The sequence below is a fragment of the Castanea sativa genome, chromosome 4 (assembly GCF_040712315.1).
Source record: "Castanea sativa cultivar Marrone di Chiusa Pesio chromosome 4, ASM4071231v1".
Lineage (NCBI taxonomy): Eukaryota > Viridiplantae > Streptophyta > Magnoliopsida > Fagales > Fagaceae > Castanea > Castanea sativa.
The window spans coordinates 46,509,838-46,530,403 of record NC_134016.1 but is presented as its reverse complement, the minus strand read 5'-3'; the positions used below and the strand labels follow the sequence as shown (position 1 = coordinate 46,530,403).

General features: G+C 33.9%; 1 protein-coding gene across 1 annotated transcript; it reads right to left on the bottom strand.

Annotated features, from left to right (window-relative positions):
- Positions 1-120: 120 nt before the first annotated feature.
- LOC142633020 (protein FAR1-RELATED SEQUENCE 5-like) lies at positions 121-19,574 on the bottom strand. Its single transcript, XM_075807309.1, has 4 exons — positions 19,498-19,574; positions 3,978-4,062; positions 1,559-3,742; positions 121-345 (listed from the first exon to the last, which is right to left on the bottom strand). The coding sequence occupies exons 1-4, from the start codon at positions 19,572-19,574 to the stop codon at positions 121-123; spliced, it is 2,571 nt and encodes an 856-aa protein (XP_075663424.1).
- Positions 19,575-20,566: the final 992 nt, after the last annotated feature.

Below are 20,566 nucleotides of genomic sequence, written 5' to 3'. Positions count from 1 at the left end.
CAATTTGCAATGACATATTTTCAAGTTTGACAAAATAGGTATTCCCATAAGAGTTTCCGTGCTATTGATGTAGCAACATAGTAATGTTGCAGGTACAGACTCCAAAGTTGCAGAATTATATTAAAGACCAACAAAAGAAAAAAAAAATCCAGAAATATTTGCAGGTACATACACTATATCACCTAAAGCTCCAAAATTATCACCACTAAATGTATGTGGATTACATAAAACAGCAGCAACTTCAGCACTTGTAGCAGCAACTCCAGCACTTGTAGCAGCAACTCCAGCACTTGTAGCAGCAACCCTTGCTTCTCCATCCCTTGTAGTAGCAGTGGTGTCAACAACCTTCACACACAAAATGAACCTGCCATGCTTCTAAAAGTCTTCTTGTAAACACAACCCTGGAAACATAAAAACAATCCCCTTCTCTCCCCCTGTAAGAAATCTAAAAAAAAAATTGTCTGGTTCCTATGTTTACAAATCCCATATAAATACATCATCTAATCAACATTTTTTAGGTATAACAACATATTGCCATTCACTATATTATCAAAATAACAAAAAAAAAAAAAAGTCTAGCACCAAAATATTGTCATTCACTATATCATTCCCTTAACTGGAATAATATAACACCTGCAACAATCTAGCATTGCAATTCCACCACCATGCACATATAGAAACTAATATATAAGAATAAAAAGTACTCTTGCATTAAAAACTTTGATCATTTGCATATAATTAGTCCTTAACTAGAAGTTACTCAAACATATACAAAATCTATCATGTTTGAGTAATTTCATTCGTTACAAAAGCTTGACAAAATAACAGCTATAATTAGTGTTTGGCTAAGCAATCACTTGTTCAAATTTTCAGCTATGTTATCTATAAAATTTTCAAGTCAAATATCTAAGAGGTTCCTCCACTGTGCAATAATGACCAAAATGCTGTCCAAAAAACTGTCCAAAGATGCTGTCCATGAGCTGTGCAGTATATTGTCCAAAATACCATCCAAAAGAGTTTTTCTTCATACTTCAGAAATTTTTAGTAGGGCCCTAAAAAAAAGAAAACAATATTAGGGTAAAAAAAAATAAACAAAAGCACATATTAAAGCTTCTCCCCCTCTAATAAAAAAAGCTTAAGGTTATAGAATGTACTTGATTCAAGTGTGACATTGAGGTACTTTCTTGAAACATTCTTGTAGAGTTACACATGGGATAAGCAACAAACATTTCCGGGGGAAAGAATGATGTTTGAACATCTTCTATATAAAATAAAAACAGTAACAAATGATTAAGTTCAACAAGCAAAAATAAGAAAAATAAAAATTGAAATATTAGTCTTGTACTTACTATGTACCATACTATCTTGAAGCGTTGTTGTAGAGCTAACCACATGATTAACAATAGACATCTCCGGGGGAAGAAATGATGATTGAACATTTTCTTTTAAAAAAAAATTGAAAAAAAAAAGAAGAGAAAGTAAGAACATACAGTTAAACTTAACAAGCAAAAAATAAGAAAAAGAAAGCTTGAGTGCTAGTTTTGTACTTACCATGTACCATAGAAATAGCTTTTGGAGCTTTTGAAGTGGTTGCATCTTTCACTTTCTTTTTTCTTTGCTTCTTTTCCAGTTGACTTTTTATTCTAAAATTGGTTATCCCTTTCTTTCTCACATGTGGCGGATCAAGGATTGGTCTCTTACCATCTAAGCAAGGTTGCACATCATCATCATGTATGAGATCTTGAGGACATTTTTTACCAATATCTTCCATCTTATTTGTATCTCCTGAACTCTTTTCAAGCTTGCATAATAGCTCACTTAGACTATCCATTGCTATTTTGGTCCCATGATCACTCAATGCAGCCATATCACAACATTTATACCACAAAAGACTTAAGTTGCTCATACGTAATACATGAGTAGATTTCTCATTTGATTTAAATGAATCGATAGAACAACACAACCTTTTCTTGGCATCTTTTGTCCATCTACTTGATATGTATTTGTCGGGTATATTATTCACATTATTCACAAGAAAAACCCTTAAAGCATGGCAACATAACAACCCTAAAGTCTCAAATAATTTGCAATCACAACAAATACTTAATTCAGCCCGGTTAAAATGCACAATATGAATCCTTCTACTCTCCCCACTACTTAGTGAATATGTAAAGTTATCCTCACTATGATCAGTTTCAACACAATTCAATCCCATACCTGAATCAAACTCTTCTTCAAACATTCCAAACAAAGCAAGAGTATAAACTTTAGCAGCATGACTTAAAATGCCCCCATGCTTATGAACTTTCCCAGGTGCACCATTCTTACAACGAAAATCTTCATTTATTTCATCTTGTCGCATTTGTGCTGCCTTTTCCTCATAAAATTTAATAACTTCAATAAGAGACATAGATGTTTTCATAATTTGATGAAAAACACTATTTGTACTCTCACTTCTTTGGGTAGACTTCATCTTTGCAGAAAAGAAATCGAGATTGAAAGTTGGGCACCACTTTTCTCGAATTTGGTATAACCTATTCAGCCATGTATTGTCCTTTAAATTATGCATCTCAATCATTTTGCTCCAAGTTGACTCAAACTCCGTTTCATTTGAACACCCACCATATAAGCAATGATTAAATCTTTGATTGAAATCTGGAACACCATAGATTCCAACAAGATTTTTTTGAGCATTTTTACTAATGTGCCATAAACACAATCGATGACGAGACTCACTGAAAACCATATTAATAGCATTTGCCATTGCTTGGTCTTGATCTGTAAAAATAGATTTTGGTTGTCGCCCTCCCATTGCAGTCAAAAAAGTCTCAAACAACCAAATAAATGACTGAGTTGTCTCATTTGATAAAAAAGCACAACCAAACAAAACATTGTTCCAATGATGATTGATTCCCACAAATGGTGCACAGATTAAGTTGTACTTATTGGTTCGATAAGTGGTGTCAAATATAACAACATCCCCAAAAGAGTCATAATCTAATTTTGATCTACCATCTCTCCAAAAGAAATTTGCAATTCTATTATCTTGGTCTACTTGCACCGAATAAAAAAACATTGGATCTTCACTTTGTTTTTCTTTGAAATGATTAATAATACTTTGCCCATCACCAGCTTCCATAATTTCTTTTCTTTTTGTTTGCACAAAATTATGACAATCTCGCCTAGAGAACCCAACATTATTTGCACCACCAAGTTCTTTTGACAAAAATGAGTAAGACTTTGTTGCTTTTATACCTGAACTAACCATTGTGCTAATTATATTCCCATGAGCAGGTAGCACTTTCCTTCCTGATCTCAAGTTACATCTTTCTTCTGGAGTTGCAAATTCATGATTGTGTGTGTCATTAAAGTGTGAAACACTCCAAATATCATTTTTTACATCAAACCGGATCCTAGCACGACAACCCGTTCTTACATCTAAATTATGATACTTTTTAACATTAGAAGGGTCTTCAAACTCTTTAAAACCTTGTTTTGAACACACAAATTCTCGTTGCCTAATAACACCATTATACTCTCGCTTAACCGCTTTTCGAATGCTAAATCCCCTTTTTAAAGCATACTGATTATAAAGGTTATATGCTTCTTCTTCAGACCTCACTTGCATTCCAATTTTAATTTCATCACATTCACCCAAAGTTACATTTTCAAAACTTTCCCTTTTATCATTGTCCCCAACAGCAACAAAATCATTTTTTGAAAAATCCATGACTAGTCGAACCTAATCATGGAAAAAAAAGATATATTGAATAAACATCATGAAAAGATGACTATAAATATACATAAATCACCGTAAAGTCATAAAAAAGAATTGCTACCAGCCACCCACTAGTCCTCAGCCATAAACACATTGAAATTCCAATTGGCTTTATACCAATTATCAAATATCATAATTTTTCATAATAAATCAACCAAAGACTTAAACTAAAAAAATGACAAAAAGATAGATTAAATACCTCAGAGGAGACTTTTAGGACGAAATTATTTATTAAAATCAATTCTTTCAGCAATAACAACAGAACAAAAGCATTGCATCCATCCCTGCACCATGAAAAAAAAAAACCATTACAAGGAATGAAAAAAATTGTGAAAATTCCAAGTAAGCCAACACATATTGCAAACTTAAATGCATCTAAAAGAAATCATCTTTAACATGAATAGCTGAAAAAGAAAGAAAGAAAATCTAACAAATAAATAATACCTGAAAATTAAGCACAACCATCAAATACATTAAATCAACTAATAAACAAAGAAATAAGCTTTATTTCTCTGCTTATAAAACTACATCATACTAACCACTTTTAATCTAATCCAAAAGAACAATTTTTTGAAAAAAAAAAAAACCTTTTACTGTATTATTAGTGTATCCATCCTCACTAAGCATTTTAGTAAACAGTACGTTTCCTTTTTACAAAAGAATGTATATGTCAATTTTTTTTTTTTTTTAATCAGGACATGTATGTAAACAGAAAATTCAAAAAATAAAATGAAAAAGAGTGAGGAGAAACCTTCTTGCAAAGTCAGATTTGAAAGCGGCAAGAAAACTTTCGGCGTTGTGGTTGGAAACAACGGAAAGACAATTTCAGGCGTTTTCCGATGAGACCGATGATGATCGGCGATGCTAGGTAGCGGCTGTCAAGGTTTGGAGTTGATAGAGGGAAGATGGAGGTGTTGGTGACTGGTGTGCTACGGTGGTGCGAGAGAAACAGAGACAAAGGTCGGTCTCGTCGGAACTGATGATGACCGGCGATACTAGGCAGCGACTGTCAAGGTTTGGAGTTGAGAGAGGGAAGATGGAGGTGATAGTGAGTGGTGACTGAAGTGGTACAGTGCGGCGAGAGAAACAGAGAGAGAGTGAGAGAGAAAGATGAAATTTTATGGTTTTGGAGAAGGGGAAAAGGAAGAGTGGCGGGATGGGGGGAAAATTAGAGGGCATTTCTGCCTTTTTGTTTAATGTAACCTGAGTTGCTGAGCTGTATAAGGTTTAGACAGATGTCACTTTTTTATTGGGCCTAGAAACACCAACTAAGTGCTGATGTGGAATTCCTGAAACACTATATACTTTCTCCTTTCTTCCAACCTAAGAATAGGTGGGATAATATTTTTCTTTAGAGTTAATTCATTTTTGGTTTTTTTTTTTTTTTTTTAATAGAAACACGTCTCTTAAATTTTTTTTTTAGAAGACATATCTCTTACACACACACACACACAAAGTTAAGCAATAGGCAAAAAGCAAATATTGTTTAAGCAAATCCCAAATGCACTAATGTCCCGTTAGTGTTATACAAAAGATATATATTTTAAAATTTTTGACAAAAGACTAAAAGCTGGCTATTTTTCATGAAAGTTAGCTTTGCTAAATTTAAATAAATAAATAAATGAGACAAAAAAGGAAAAAGATTTTTGTTTGGCTATAGCTTTTTGCTTTCTACCTTTTTTTTCAAATAATTTAACTTTTGGGGTTTTTTTTTAGAACTAAACTAGCTTTTAAGTTTTTTTGTTACACATTCACATAAAATTTACCAAAAACTAAATCTTTTTTATGGATAAAAATTGTATATTTTAATAAATAATAAACACTATGAAAATAAGTTATAGGAAATAAACAAAAGCCTAATACATTGCATCCATTTATTGAGTCTTAATATGTTTTTTTTTTTTTTGTTACAGGACATAATTTCCTTTAAATACTAAATAGTCTTAATATGTTTTTTTGTAGCTTAAACGTTATTATTATTGTTATTGTTATTGTTATTGTTATAAAATATATATAATGGCCACAAATTACAACGCCTAGTATTTAGTATTGTCATGTACGTTTGAGAGGGCTTTAGACTTTTAGTAACCTACATTATGTTTATGCATTTCTGTCTACACAAAAAACCGATTGATGTCTTGGTTTGATGATAAAAACTTATTATTAGGAGAGGACACCATAAATTGAAACTCTCTAAAAAAAAGAATACGCATTTATGCAAAAAAATAAATAAATAAAAAATAAAATTACAATTATATTATGGTATAAAATATAAAACCCAACCTCGCACCTTACATATTTAAATCAAAACATACTATTGCAGACTAAATTACAGCGGCTTAAGAGCGTATAGACATTCAAAGAGACACCGGTAAGGTGGAAGTTTTTTATTTTAACAATATAACTCACTATTCTAAGTAGAGAATCCCAAGGATCCACAATAACATTTTACATCTTGTGAAAACTAAATCAAAATCCATCTAAAAAAAGGCACACAATCATACGAACAAGTGCCCATTTTATACAGAAACACAACACCAAGAACAATATTGCCAATGGGAAAACTTATTTACTTAAAAACCCAACAAAATGACAACATTTATGTCACAGTATTAACTTTAAAACCATACCCCCCCCGCTTTTTTTTTAATTTTTTTAATTTTTTTTTTAAGTTACTGAGTTTGAGCATGTAGGCTTAGCAACCTCTAATAATTCTCTTCTCTCAGCCATGGAAAGACCCTTCAATTTCTTTGCCATCTCAGCAGTTGCGGCTTTAGCTTACGCCATTTTGGCTTCTTCATCCATATGTTTCTAATGAATCGCCTTAAAAGCCACTGGGGAGCTTCACTTCCTGTGGATTCTCCATTTCTTTTGGATTTTCCACCATTTGTAAGTAGGAAGAGAAAATGGTTTTTTTTTTAGTTTCTAGTGCATCGAATCAAAAATACCTAGCTCATCGTTTGACACATTGAATTGTTTCTTTGTCTATATATGTTGTTCAGTCATTTCTGTCTTATTCATTCCATTTGATCCATTCATTCTGTTAGGACATATGTGATTTAATGTTAGGAACATAAATCAAATTAGAATTGGCTAATCCTTTGACAAAATGTACTTTACTTGTAATTTGGTAGATCTAGGATGTGTTTAATACTTCAAGGAACAAGGTTTCAAGTTCAAGTGTAAAAGTCATGCAAGTCTGTCCAATAATCAAGTGATGAAGGGTCTGTTTGGATAGAACTTATTGCTAAAAACTGAAAACACTGTAGTAAAATAATTTTTAAATGTGTAAATAGTATTGTAGAACCCATTTTTAATATAAAAAAAAGGCTAAAAATGAAATTTGTGGGTCCGTGAACAGTGCACGAATGCACTGTTCACGAAAGAAAGTGGCTGAAAAGTTAGAAATATATGGCTACTGTTCATGAACAGTAGCCATTTGTCCCCCTGAAACGCGTGCTGCAATAGGAAAAAAAAAAAAAGGTGAAACGCAAGAAAGTCAACAAGTGCGCCTAGGAAAAAAAAACTACAAAATGCGCTTGGGCTAAATGCAGACGCCAAAACGCTCTATTCAAACACATTTGAAGTGCTGATATTTAAAGCTCAACAACTAGTATCTATCGAGGTTTAAAAAGTTGCTAAAGCCCAATGCTCGACATTTTCTTGATAGATAAGCTATTTATCGAGGCTTATGAAGTTTAGTTTTTCAGAGTTGATTTTAATCCAATCCGTGAATACATGTTTGGGCTTTCTTTTCTCACAACCCTAAACATATATAAAGATTGTTTTAAGGACTGTCACAGCTGATGCAGCTGAATGCAAAAGTTTTTCACAAGCATATTGTGAACCGGAGACATATGCCCTAGTTCATCTTTCTATTCAAGAAATTGCTGTGTTTGTATACCGTAGGGTTTTGTGACCAAGCAACTTCGTGATCTTCATCGTGTGATGAACTGAAGAATTTTCCAACCAACATCCTTCTCAAGTTGGTGATCAAGTCACGTACTAGGATCCACGCATCTATTAGTTAGTCACGTACTAGGAGCCGTTCAATAAAAGGAGAGATTATCACTATAGAACAAGTCCAATTGGGTATTAGGGTAAGGGTTTAACTGTAGGTTGGTATAAGGTACTGAGATTCCTTTACTTGTAACCGCTCGTTGTGATAATAGTAAATTCTCGAGGGTGGTGACTTTAAAATCACCCGATGGGGTTTTTTCCTTAGAGGTTTTCCCCATTCATATACAAATCACAGTGTCAACTTTATTTTCCGCTGCATTATATTTTAGTTAGTGATTTGTTTGTGCTACCACATATATTGCATGTTAATTTGATTAATTAATAAACTTGGGTAATTAATCAATTAATTCACCACAAATGGTCAATACTTTTTTGGCCTATCAAGTGATATCAAAGTAGACACACTCTGATTAGGTTTTAATCTTTGCTGTTCGATCCATTGACCCTGTTGTCATAGATAGAGGACAGCCTCTTTTTATACCTCCTCTATTTGATGGTACTAACTATGCATAATGGAAAGCACGCATGAGAGCTTTCTAGCAGTCTCTAGATGAGAAAGTGGGGCAAGCTATGGAGATAGGCTGGACCAAGTCGAAGGAAGCACCAGCCAACTAGGAAGATGCTAAGATTAAGGCGGAAAACTTCAACAGCAGGGCATTAAATGCCTTATTCATTGTGGTCACAAATGAGGAGTTTATGAAGATATCCTCCACTAAAATTGCGAAGGAAGTATGGACCATTCTTTAGACAACCTATGAAGGAACCAAGGCCATTAAGCACTCGTAGCTTCAAAAGCTCACTACTAGCTTCGAAGAGATTAAGATGGAGGAGGATGAGTCTTAGTGAACTCAACTTTTAATCTTGGGAAAACCATTCCCAAACCCAAGATTGTGAGAAGGGTACTCAGATCTCTACTCGAAATATTTCATGCCAAGATCATCGCTATTGAGGAATCAAAGGACATCGACAAAATTCCTTTGACAGAGCTGGTTGGAAATTTGCAAACCTATGAGTTAGGTTTAACAAGGATTGGGAAATCAAGTAAAGGTAAAAGCATGGCACTGAAGGCCAAGAACAGTGACACAAATGAGTCTTCAAACGAAGAAGATTCTAAATTGAAGTCCTACATCACAAGGCAATTCAAGAAGTTTATGAAGAATGCCAATGTGAAGGGCTTTGATAAGGACCATAGGCAATCTAGTTCTTCTCAGTCTAAAAGCTGAGACAAAGGGAAGAAGCATGCCAAGGATGACAGTTAGTACACTGTTCCCTTAGGACCTAAGTGTTTCGGGTGTCAAGGTTTCGGTTATATGAAACAAGAGTGTCCTACTTATCTTAAGTCCATTGGGAAAAGCAAGGCACTTGCTGCAACTTTGAGCGACACTGACCTGAGGATAATTCTGAAAATGAAGATGACGGAATCCTAAATGCCTTCACTGCCACTATCAATCCTACTGAGGGGATTGTAGAAGATGTGGATAAAGAAGAAGACTTGGTGGAGTCAAAGTGTGAGAATATGGATGAACAAGATGACATCCACACTGCCTATGCAAAGTTATACAAGGTCTCCAAAAAGCATGAGAAGTTGTATAGGTTAGCCACCAAGAAGCTCAGTGATGTGGAGCTTGAACGAGAAGAACTCTCCATAAAATTTGATGAAGCCAATTAGACTATAGGAGCACTGAGATTTGAAAATAATTTCTTGGCTGAAAAGACCAAGAAGCTTGAAGCGGAGCTGTTTCAAGTCAGAGCTCAGTTGGAGAGGACTTCAAGTGCAAACTCAATGAGATGCTCAGTCTTCAGAAATCTGCTTCTGATCAAACCGGTTTAGGATATGATTTCTCCTCTCCTAATATTGCTTCTTCTAGTACTACTGTTTTTGTTTCTCTTGCTAATAATGTTGAATCTAAGAACAATAATGTAAAAAATGTGATAGCTAGTGAGAACATAGACAATGGTAAATCTATCTTAAGAGCGCCCCCTAAACTTGCTAAGGAAGAAACCAAAAACCCTAGGGCTAAGAAGAGTAATGCTCAAAAGTCTAAAGAGAAGAAGCAGCATCTTTGTCATCACTGTGGAGCAACTAGACATACTTAACCTAATTGCTATAAGAAGTTAGCCACTCAACAGAGCAACAATGTGATCTCATCGAAAAACCAGAATTAGTTTCCATCATCTCTTGCTCCGCTTGGAGATCTCCTCAAAGTCCTTATATTCCTTTCGAGCTTAAACGGTTTTAACTTTTCCCCCTCACCGTCGACTCAAGGATTCACTAAAAGGAAAGGCATTTCCAAGGTGTGGAAGGAAAAAAGGCTCCAAGTGTGTGTTTGTGTACATTGGTACTTGTTTGTTTGTTTGTTTTCAGTTTTGTTTTATTTTATTTTCCTCCATAAAAATAAAAATCAAAAATTGAAAAATAAAAAAAATACAAAAACAATGTGTGTTTGTGTACATTGGTACTTGTGTACCTTGAATGGCCAATGAAACAAAATTTTTTAAACTTTGTATCTCTCGTAGCTTAGATGAGCATCTGTATGCACAACTAAGCAAGTGAGCTTTATGGCTTTTATTTATGATGAGTAAGATTAAGTTATCTCTTATAGTTAACACTCGTATCACTCTTTTTGACGGGAATGACTAAAAAATCCTAAGAAAAATGCATAAATAACCATCTCATCACAGTTGCCCGCCAATCATGGAATGACATCAGTATGCTTCGACATAGCAAAAGTGCAATATCAAAAGCTTAACATAATTGGTATTTCTTTTCTCTCTTTTATATGCTCATGCATGATATGCTTAAAAGAAAATATGTAAAGAAAAATTAAAGCAAAAAGAATCAAAATGCTCTAAAATATGATTGCAAGCTTGTATTCTAGGAGATGTAGGAGTTATAAGATGTACCTTGAAGGTGATAGTCCTCATCAAACAGTTATGATCGTGTGTGAGTTAAATTGATTTACTCATATCTCAAATCGTCATACATGTAGACACTTATGCAATCTTGCGATGTTTTTCACACACAACACGCAATATTCTTTGCTAGTTTTGATACATATGCAGGTATAATGTGATTTGGCCATCACGAGGTATACTTGTGTTAGTGCATGCTTACTAAACTGTCTTGACTTGTTTTTTAAATATAAAATTAGTTAGACGTGTTTAGTGTGTGTGCGTGTGTTTTGGATCTAAATGCATGACATTTTTCTTAGTTGAGTGATGTTTTTGAGAGCTAAAATTGATTTTTTGAATCTTTGGTTGAGTAGTAAGTTTGATTGCATTCATGTCTATGTTTTTCTCTTCTTTGAAAAACCGTTTTTAAGCAATCTCGATAGCTTCTCAACACCTCTCGATAGCTAGGCTATCTATCGAGCTCTTCAGCTTCTTTTTTATCGCAATCGCGATAGCTTCTCGATAGCTCCTTGATCCATCGAGAAAGTTTCTGTCTCCTCGATAGATGCTTGATAGCTTCTCGATCCATCAAGATCCTTTTGCTATGAACACCTCTCGACAGATCCTGGATAGCTCTTCGACAGCTTCTTCACGCGTTTTAAATCTCGACACCTCTCAACACCTCTCGATCTGTCGAGCTTTATGATCTTTCTATATAAAGGATCTGCGCGATTTCTCTTCACTTCTCCTCGATCTCTCTCGACAGAATCTGCCTCTTCACCTCCTAAACACTCCCTTCTTTCTCAAAACCTTCAACCCACGTGATTTCCGGCCTTATCTTGTCTCAAATCAATTGGTATGCTCTCTCTTTCTCTCATTCTTCATTCATTTCACACATTTAGATCTAGGTTTTGGGTTTTTGAAATTTTTTTGGGGTTTTTCAAAATTGATGAAGTTTTTGTGAAATTTTTAGGATGAGTTTTGTGTAAATGATCCTATATTTTCATAAATTGCATCACATTTGCATTATAACAATGTTTCATGCATTTTAGATGTGAGTTTACCTTGTTGCAAACTTGTGTGCTGGTAGGTTTGGATTGGGTTGAGCCCATGATGTTTTTAAGCTTGCATGTCACATGTTCATGCATTTTTCATGCATATGTACCTTCAATTCTTTATATTCTTATATTAATTTGTGTTGGTACTTTTCTGCGTGTCCCTCTCTCTCTCCTTCTTTCAGTTAGTTGCTCTATGGCACCTAAACGGAACTCTATTCCGTCCTGAAACTCTCTTCGTTCTGAGGCATCTTCTTCTAATTCCACCGCCTTTCACATCAAATTTCGTAATGATAAAGCTCAAAAGGACTTTTTGGAGAACTTTTCTTGACGAGGCATTCATTCAGAACGCCAAGTCATCTTATCGAAATTCTCCAATACTGACCTACCCACTATCATTCACAGTAAGGGTTGGGAGTCATTGTGTGGCATCCCGTCACTTGTCCTTCTGTGATCAAACATGAGTTCTACTCCAACATGCACGGATTCGATTATTCAGTACCTCATTTCTTTACTGGCGTTCAAGGTACGTGCATTGTGGTCACTTCGGATATTGTATCCGAGATGCTCCACGTCCCGAGGGTAGCGCATCCTAACTACCCCGGCTGTGATCATCTTAAGACTGTGTCTAAAGACGAGCTCATGTCCTTGTTTTGTAAGCGACCTTCTAATTGGGGTGATCATCAGAACACCCTTTGCTCGGTCTTTGCTAAAGGTCTGAGGTTCATTATTAACATGGTGATGACTTTTGTTCTACATCCTCTGTCTCACTATAACTCCATCACAGAGCCTCGTGCTCGATTTTTGCTATCCCTCTTGGAGCACATTTCTATTGACTTCCCCTTTCACTTTATTCTATCCCTCATAGATTTCTATAGGGATACGGCGACCCGTGATAAGCTTATTTTTCATCCGGCTATCATGTGGATTATTCGCCATTTTTCCTTCCTATCCCGAGTCGGACCACTTTTCTGTCATGTGTGCCATAAATGCTACTACCATTAAACGGAGCGAGGCGCAACTACGACCGAGGCGGATCGGGACAGCGATTCTCTAGCTTCTACCACTCCATCCACCTCCACTCCTTTGTCTTCTGTGGGTGGAGTGACTCTTGAGGCCATCATGGCATAGTTTGTGCGTGTGGATGCTCGCCTTGACACTTTCAGTGATGAGTTGTGTCAGGTGAACACCCGTGTTGGTTGTATCGCATGACGACAGGCTATAATGAGTGGTTTCACTATTGCTTCCTCTCCATCTCCACCGGCTTCAGAGGATAAGAGTGATAATGGCTCCGACAGTGATGATGCTGATGAGGACAAGGAAGCTAGCTCGCCTAGTGATGATAAGATGTCTACTTGATGAACTTACCCTTTGTCACTTGTGACAAAAAGGGGGAGTAGTTTTGATATGAGAGTAGTCATGTATTTTGGGGGAGAATTTGTACTTAGGATATTTTTGTTAGGGGGAGTGTCTATATTTTGAGGGATGTAATGAGGACTTATGTATCTTTTTCTTTTCTTTCTATTTTAGATACATTGTTCATGTACCTTTGGTCTTGTAACCACTTTGTGATAGCAAACCTTGTACTTTGATGATATATATATATATATATATATATATATATATATATATATATATATATATATATATATATATATATATAATGAGGTTGTTACAGTTTATTCACCTATCTTTTCATGTGTTGTTTCTTTTCTCTCTTTATGCACATACTTCTTATATATTGTATGCAATCTTTTATTTCTGTTTCACACTAAGATGCCTTGATGAGTTTAGTTTAAAGTGTTTTAGAAATACAGGTTATCAAAGTCTTCCTTGCCATGACTCTCTTCTTGCAAAGTTTTTCAAGAGTTTTTGTTAGAATAGATTTTATTGTATTCAACAAGTGAGTATGAGTTGAGTAATTTATGACTTCTCTCATTTATGCATTTGTTTGTTGTGGTTTTGTCACGAATTGCCAAATGGGTAGATTGTTAGGACATATGTGATTCAATGTTAGGAACATATGTCAAATTAGAATTAGTTAATCTTTTGACAAAATGCACTTTACTTGTAATTGGGAAGATCTAAGATGTGTTTAATACTTCAAGGAACAAGGTTTCAAGTTCAAGTGTTAAAGTCATGAAAATCTGTCCAAGAATCAAGTGATGAAGTGCTGATTTTTAAAACTCAACAGCTAGTATCTATCGAGATTTAAAAGGCTGCTGAAGCCCAATGCTCGACAGCTTCTTGGAAGATAAGCTATCTATTGAGGTTTATGAAGTTCAATTTTTTAGAGCTGATTTCAATCCAATCCGTGAATACATGTTTGGGCTTTCTTTTCTCACAAATCTGAACATATATATTTGTTTTAAGGGCCGTCACAGCTGATGCAACTGAATACAAAAGTTTTTCACAAGCATATTGTGAACTGGAGACATATGCTCTAATTCATCTTTCTATTCAAGAAGCTGCTGTGTTTGTACACCGCAGGGTTTTGTGACCAAGCAACTTCGTGATCTTCATCGTATGATGAACTGAAAAACTTTGCAGCCAACATCCTTCTCAAGTTAGTGATCAAGTCACGTACTAGGATCCGCACATCTATTGGTTAGTCACGGTACTGGGAGCCATGCAATAAAAGGAGAGATTGTCACTACAGAACAAGTCCAATTGGGTATTGGGTAAGGGTTTGACTGTAGGTTGGTATAAGGTACTATGATTTTTTTACTTGTAACCACTTGTTGTGATAATAGTGAGTTCTCGGAGTGGTGACCTTAAAATCACCTGGTGGGGTTTTTGCCTCGGAGGTTTTCCCCATTTATAAACAAATCACCGTGTCAACTTTATTTTCCACTACATTATATTTTAGTTGGTGATTTGTTTGTGCTGCCACGTACATCACATGTTAATTTGATTAATTAATAAACTTGGATAATTAATCAATTAATTCATCACAAATGGTCAATACGTTTTTGGCCTATCGCATTCTAATTTGGAACACTTCAGTCTTATTTGATCCAGTTTGGTCTATTATTTCTAATTCAGTCCACTTCAGTCTTATTAGGTCCATTCCTTCCAATTCAGTCTACTTTGGTCCATTACGTTCACTTCGGTCTATTTCGGTCTATTTTTGTTGTTCAGACCATGTCGGTCTATTTATATTGTTTGGTCCACTTTGGTCTGAATCTTATTCGGTCCATTCATTCGAATTAGGTCTACTTTGGTCTTATTCGATCCAATTTAGTCTATTCGGTCCACATTGATCTTATACGATTTAATTCGGTCCATACAGTCCATTCTTTGTGATTCGGTCCATTCAATGCATTTAGGTCCTCTTCAATTCATATCAATCTATTTACGTTGTTCACTATGCTTTGGTCTTGATTCCATAGTTTTGTTTCAAAAGTAATATTGCACACATGCATTTTAATCATTTTCCTGTAAATGCCTAGATGACCTAGATGACTTAGTAAAACAGTTTTATAGCAAATACTTCTCCCTTTATATATGTGTGTGTGTGCACACGCTCCAAAATGAGAAACAAAATCCACGATGACTTCAACACACTTACATTACATACAGTTTTGAAAACCAAACAATCGGTTCAAATAATATCCAACATAAGAATGCCTCTATGTTATCGCGTGTTTTACTAAAATGACAAAATTTAGCAACAAAATTAATTGTAACTTAAGAATACAACCTTATTCAATAAAATAAATATTATAATATATTTTGAAAATCTAACTATTGAACTACATGCTTTTTACACTCCTAATAAACATTTCAAATTTTAAATCAATCAAATATTATTTACTATATAATCTATAAACCTATTTTTATGCATAATTTTAAACTACAAAAACTTGCAATTTAAACAATTTATTGATGACATAGCTACTAATCTCTAATTCTCTAGAAATTTTGCAAGTATAGAGAATATAAGAAGAAGATGTAATTCAATGGTGGATTTGTCAAAATTCTCTCCCATTAAAGGGATATTGAGTAAGGTTAAGTCTATAGTCAATTTTATAGATAAATTTTATCCTAATTTATTACTAAAACTACAGGTTTTTTGGGGAGGGAATAGATTTATAAATTTAAACTTTACAAAGTGCAACAAATTAAATCATGTAATTTAAACGATAATAAATTAAATGAAGAAGTTTTGAAAAATAACAAATTAAATCATATAGTTTAAAAGTAAATATTGAGATTTTTTTCTTATAAAAAAAAACAAATTAAACCTCCACTCATATAAGTGAATTTTGTATTGGGTTTAATATCCGTTCAGGTTTTAATTGGGTTTAATGTATTACTAAAACTATAGGACTTAATTACAAATAAAAATTTAAAAAAAAAAAAAAAACTAAAGGTTTTAATTGGTTTTTTAATACTTCCACGAAGGCAAAACTTTCATGCCCCTTTTGAATAGCTCTACCCTGTATAAGTTTTTCCCACTTCGAGATCATAGGTCATAAACAAGTTTTGGTTGTCATCTTATCACGCTTTCTTTTTGTTTTAGCACTCTCATGATTACCTCCCTCGCATTATCTTTCACTTAGAACTTATTAATGTCAAAACAACAACATTAGGGACAATAAGATACCTCCAAACTAACTATCTTCATTCCAGCCTAAAGAGGAGACTCAACATTCAACAATCCTGATCTGACTCTGCCCTATCTTATTATTTATTACACTCTCTAAACTAAAGGGTTAATACTAAATAGGGATAACAATGTAGCTCATCTTCCATCAAGGTGGGGTTGTTTTCGTAATTTTGTTTTTGTTGCTTAACCAGCAATTTGAGTTCTGCAATATGAGAAACCTTATTGGATTTGTTGTTTAAAAAAACAAAGGATAATAACAAATCTACCTATGGTTAGACCTGTTTTCGTCTAGTCTACTTGTAATTTGAAAGTTGACATTTTACCCGCCAAGGTCACCTCCATTAGGGCCTCCATAACCCACTCCTATTAAAACTAGTTTAAATATGTTTTTTTTTTCTTCTGCCATTTGATGCCTCTCTCCTCACCATAAAAAAAAATATATATATATATATATACAAAAAAAAAAAATCAAAAGATTGGGGTTTTGTAAAATTTAAGAACAAACATTTCCATCTGCTTCTCGTCAACCAATTTCAGCATTTTATATCCAAACTTTTCAATCAACCTAATTAACTCCCTGCAGTAAAAACTTTTAGTAAATTTATGTACAAAATTAAAAGAGAATGAATTTTTTTTTCCAATAAATTGAATGCATCATAACAAGCCATTAAGAAAACCAAAATCATCAAAAGAATGCTAGCTTCATGAAATAAAAAATGTGTCATTGTTGCTGCTAGTTCAGGCGAGCATAGTAAGATTATTTCTATGCAATCTTTTTTTTTGTTTTTGTTTTATTTTTTTTTTATACAAGATACAATTTCTACTCTAACCTAATCTAAGTATATATGTGTATGAAACTCCCTCCTAGAGACTTAAATCTCAGCCCTTACCCCCCACACCCCACAAGCACTTATACCTGTAGAGTGACCATCGCACCAAGAGTGTGCGGTAATATTTCTATGCAACCTTAAAAACGCATAACTTCATTACAAAATTTCGTTAAAAGTATTCAATAATAATAAAAATAAAATCATAATAAAAATCATAACAATAACAACAACAATATCAATAACAATAATAATAAGGATCAATAAAAAAAAAAACATATTAAGACTCTACGGTACTGTTTCACGTCAGTCATTTATATATAGTAAGGTTCAAGCACCTATTGAAATAAATAAATGTATAAGGTTCAAGCAAACACAACCAAGGTACACTAAACCCACAACTAAATGTGGGTTCTAGTTTGTTCAACCTGTAAAATCTTTGATGGTTGAATAAGAAATTTAGAGTTCAATCCCGGTTTGATAATAAAAAGCTATCATCAGGAGCGGACTTCGTCATGAGTTGAATCTCTCTCCAAAAAAAAACTCACAACTAATATAAGTGCAAATTGTAATAGGGCCTTTTGGTTTGCAAATTGAAAATACAATCGACCGAAGCAATGGAAAATTTTCAAAATAGAACTCATATAATCAGAGGTTTAGGCTTTACATACCAAAATTTGAACCAATTGAGACAAATTTTTCATAATTAAATTGATAATTAAACAATTTTTTTCATAAAGTCTTCCTTGTTGGTTTATTCACGTTTATTAATATCAAAACTCTTCTTGGGTGGTGATCAGTTCTTATTGTCTGCATGCTCTCTATAAGCTTCTTTCCTACCAGCACCAAAATAAAAAATAAGTTTCGCCATTAATCCGCTTACAGTAACTACTAGTGCCGCAACTCATGCATCCAAGCATTCTACGATTATTACCATTTAGATTATAAAAACAATACTTGGTGCAAATATCAAAGCACTTAGTCCAACTAATTTTTGTTGTAGATTGTCTCACAAGCATCCAGATCACGAAGTAAAGGATCAAAACATACCTAGTCATTCTTCTTTCTTCCAACCTAAAAGGGGTAAGATAATGTTTCTCTTTAGAAATAACTCCTTTTTGGTTTTTTTTTAGCTTTAGCTCTATGCTTTTCTGCCTTTTTTCAAATAATTTAACTTTTAGGTTTTTTTTTTAGAATTAAACTAGCTTTTAATTTTTTTTCTTACACATTAACATAAAACTTACCAAAAACTATATCTTTTTTAGGGAAATAAATTATATCTTTTAATAAATAATAAATACTATGAAAATATGGTACAGGAAATAAACAAAATCCAAATGCGTATTGAGTCTTTATATATATATATTTTGTTACAAGAATTAATTTACTGGAAATACTAAATAGAGTCTTAATATGCTTTTTTTTTTTTTTTTGTGTTGCTCTAACGTTATTGTTGTTGTTATTGTTATTGTTATTATTATTGTTATGAAATATATATAATGGCCACAAATCACAGCGCCTAGTATTTAGTATTGTCATATACGTTTGAGAGGGGTTTGGAAGTTAAATAACCTTTATTTATGTTTATATATTTCCGCCTATACTAAAAACTGATTAATATCTTGGTCTAATGATGAAGAATCATCATCAAAAGTGAACGCTATAAGTTTAAATTTGAAACTCTATAAAATAAAAATGTATGCATTTATGGAATAAATAAATCAATAATGAATTTGCAATTATATTATGGTATAAAATATAAAGCCCAACCTCAAAAACCTTACATATCTAAATTAAAACAAACTATTGTAGACCAAATTACAGCGGCTTAAGAGCATATAGGCATTGCAAAGAAACACGACAAAGGTGAAAGTTTTTTATTTTAACGTATAACTCACTATTCTAAGTAGAGAAACCTAAGAATCCACAATAACATTTTACATCTTGTGAAAACTAAACCAGAATCCATCTTAAACTTGGCACATAAGCATATGAACAAGTACAATATTTTATACAGAAACACAACGCCAAGAATAGTTACACATTGGTCTTCATAATAATATTGCCATCGGTAAAAACTCAGTTACTTTTAAAACCCCAACAAAATGACAACATTTATATCACAGTATTAACTTCAAAACTGTACTTTTTTCTTTTTCCTTTTTTTCAATTACTGAGTTAAAGTTTGAGCATGTAGGCTTTAGCGACCTCCAACAATTCTTGTTCACAGCTATGGAAAGACCCTGGTTGAGCTCCCCAAAACCCTTAAATTCGTACTCCTCATGGAGCTTTGAGAGTGCCTTAGCTTCCTACATGTTGATAATAGGCAAAACACGCTCAAGCTTCAATGTCTCTGCCATCTCAGCAGCTGCAGCTTTAGCTTGCGCCATTTTGGCTTCTCGACCCATAAGTTTCTGATGAATCGCCCGAAAATCTTTCAAGAACGCACTGTGGAGCTTCAAACTTTTCTACAAACTTTGATAAGTTTCATATATTTTCCTACAAACTTTTCTAAAACCCGATAAACTCTTCTCCATAATCCCATGTTTACATAGCTTTTCCTACTTCATTTGTTCTTGACTTTCTATCTTCTGGGTATTAAATTTTTAAGATTGACCTGAAGAATTGGGATCCTTTTCTGATGTTGGACTATTTTTCATGTATGAAAAATTACAATCTAAACTTTTTCAAATTTCTTTTATTGATATTGCTGACTCGCTGTTGATCAATAGGAATTAGAAAATTTATGTTAGAGCTTTATTATTTGAAACTTATTCCTCTTGGTTTCATAAAAAAGGGAATTTAGGGTTGAATGGGATCTTGAATTGTGCATGATGATCTATAGAACAGATGGGGTTTGATGGAACTGATGTAACAAAGGGTTCTGAGAGGCTAGCAGAAGCTATAGGTGATGATTCTAAAGCTGTGATATGTGCTACTGGGTTTAAGCCTGGATGGGATTTGTTTGCTCCATGGAAGGTCAGTAAATTTTGTGCCTGTGTGATTGATATCTCTGCTCATTTGGCCTTTTGTAGCCTGTTTCATATTTGTATTTGTACATTGTTCATATTCATGCCATATCTGTAGTCATTTTCATGCTGTTGTCTTTGTTAATTGTCATTCAAAATGCCTTAAGAAAATAATGAGATTTATAGTTTAAGTCCTGTGACACTGTAATGTAGTTGTCACTAAACATTGGCTAATGGGGCTTCAGCTATTACTTTGATATATATATTTATGTGTGTGTGTGTGTGTGGAATTCTCCAGCATTGTTGTTTACCGACGTATTTTTGTATCCATCAACATACTTTGATGTCATCCACAAGCATGTTGATGAAGCAATCTTATCTCAGTGTCAAACTAATTGCCTCAATGCGTAGGT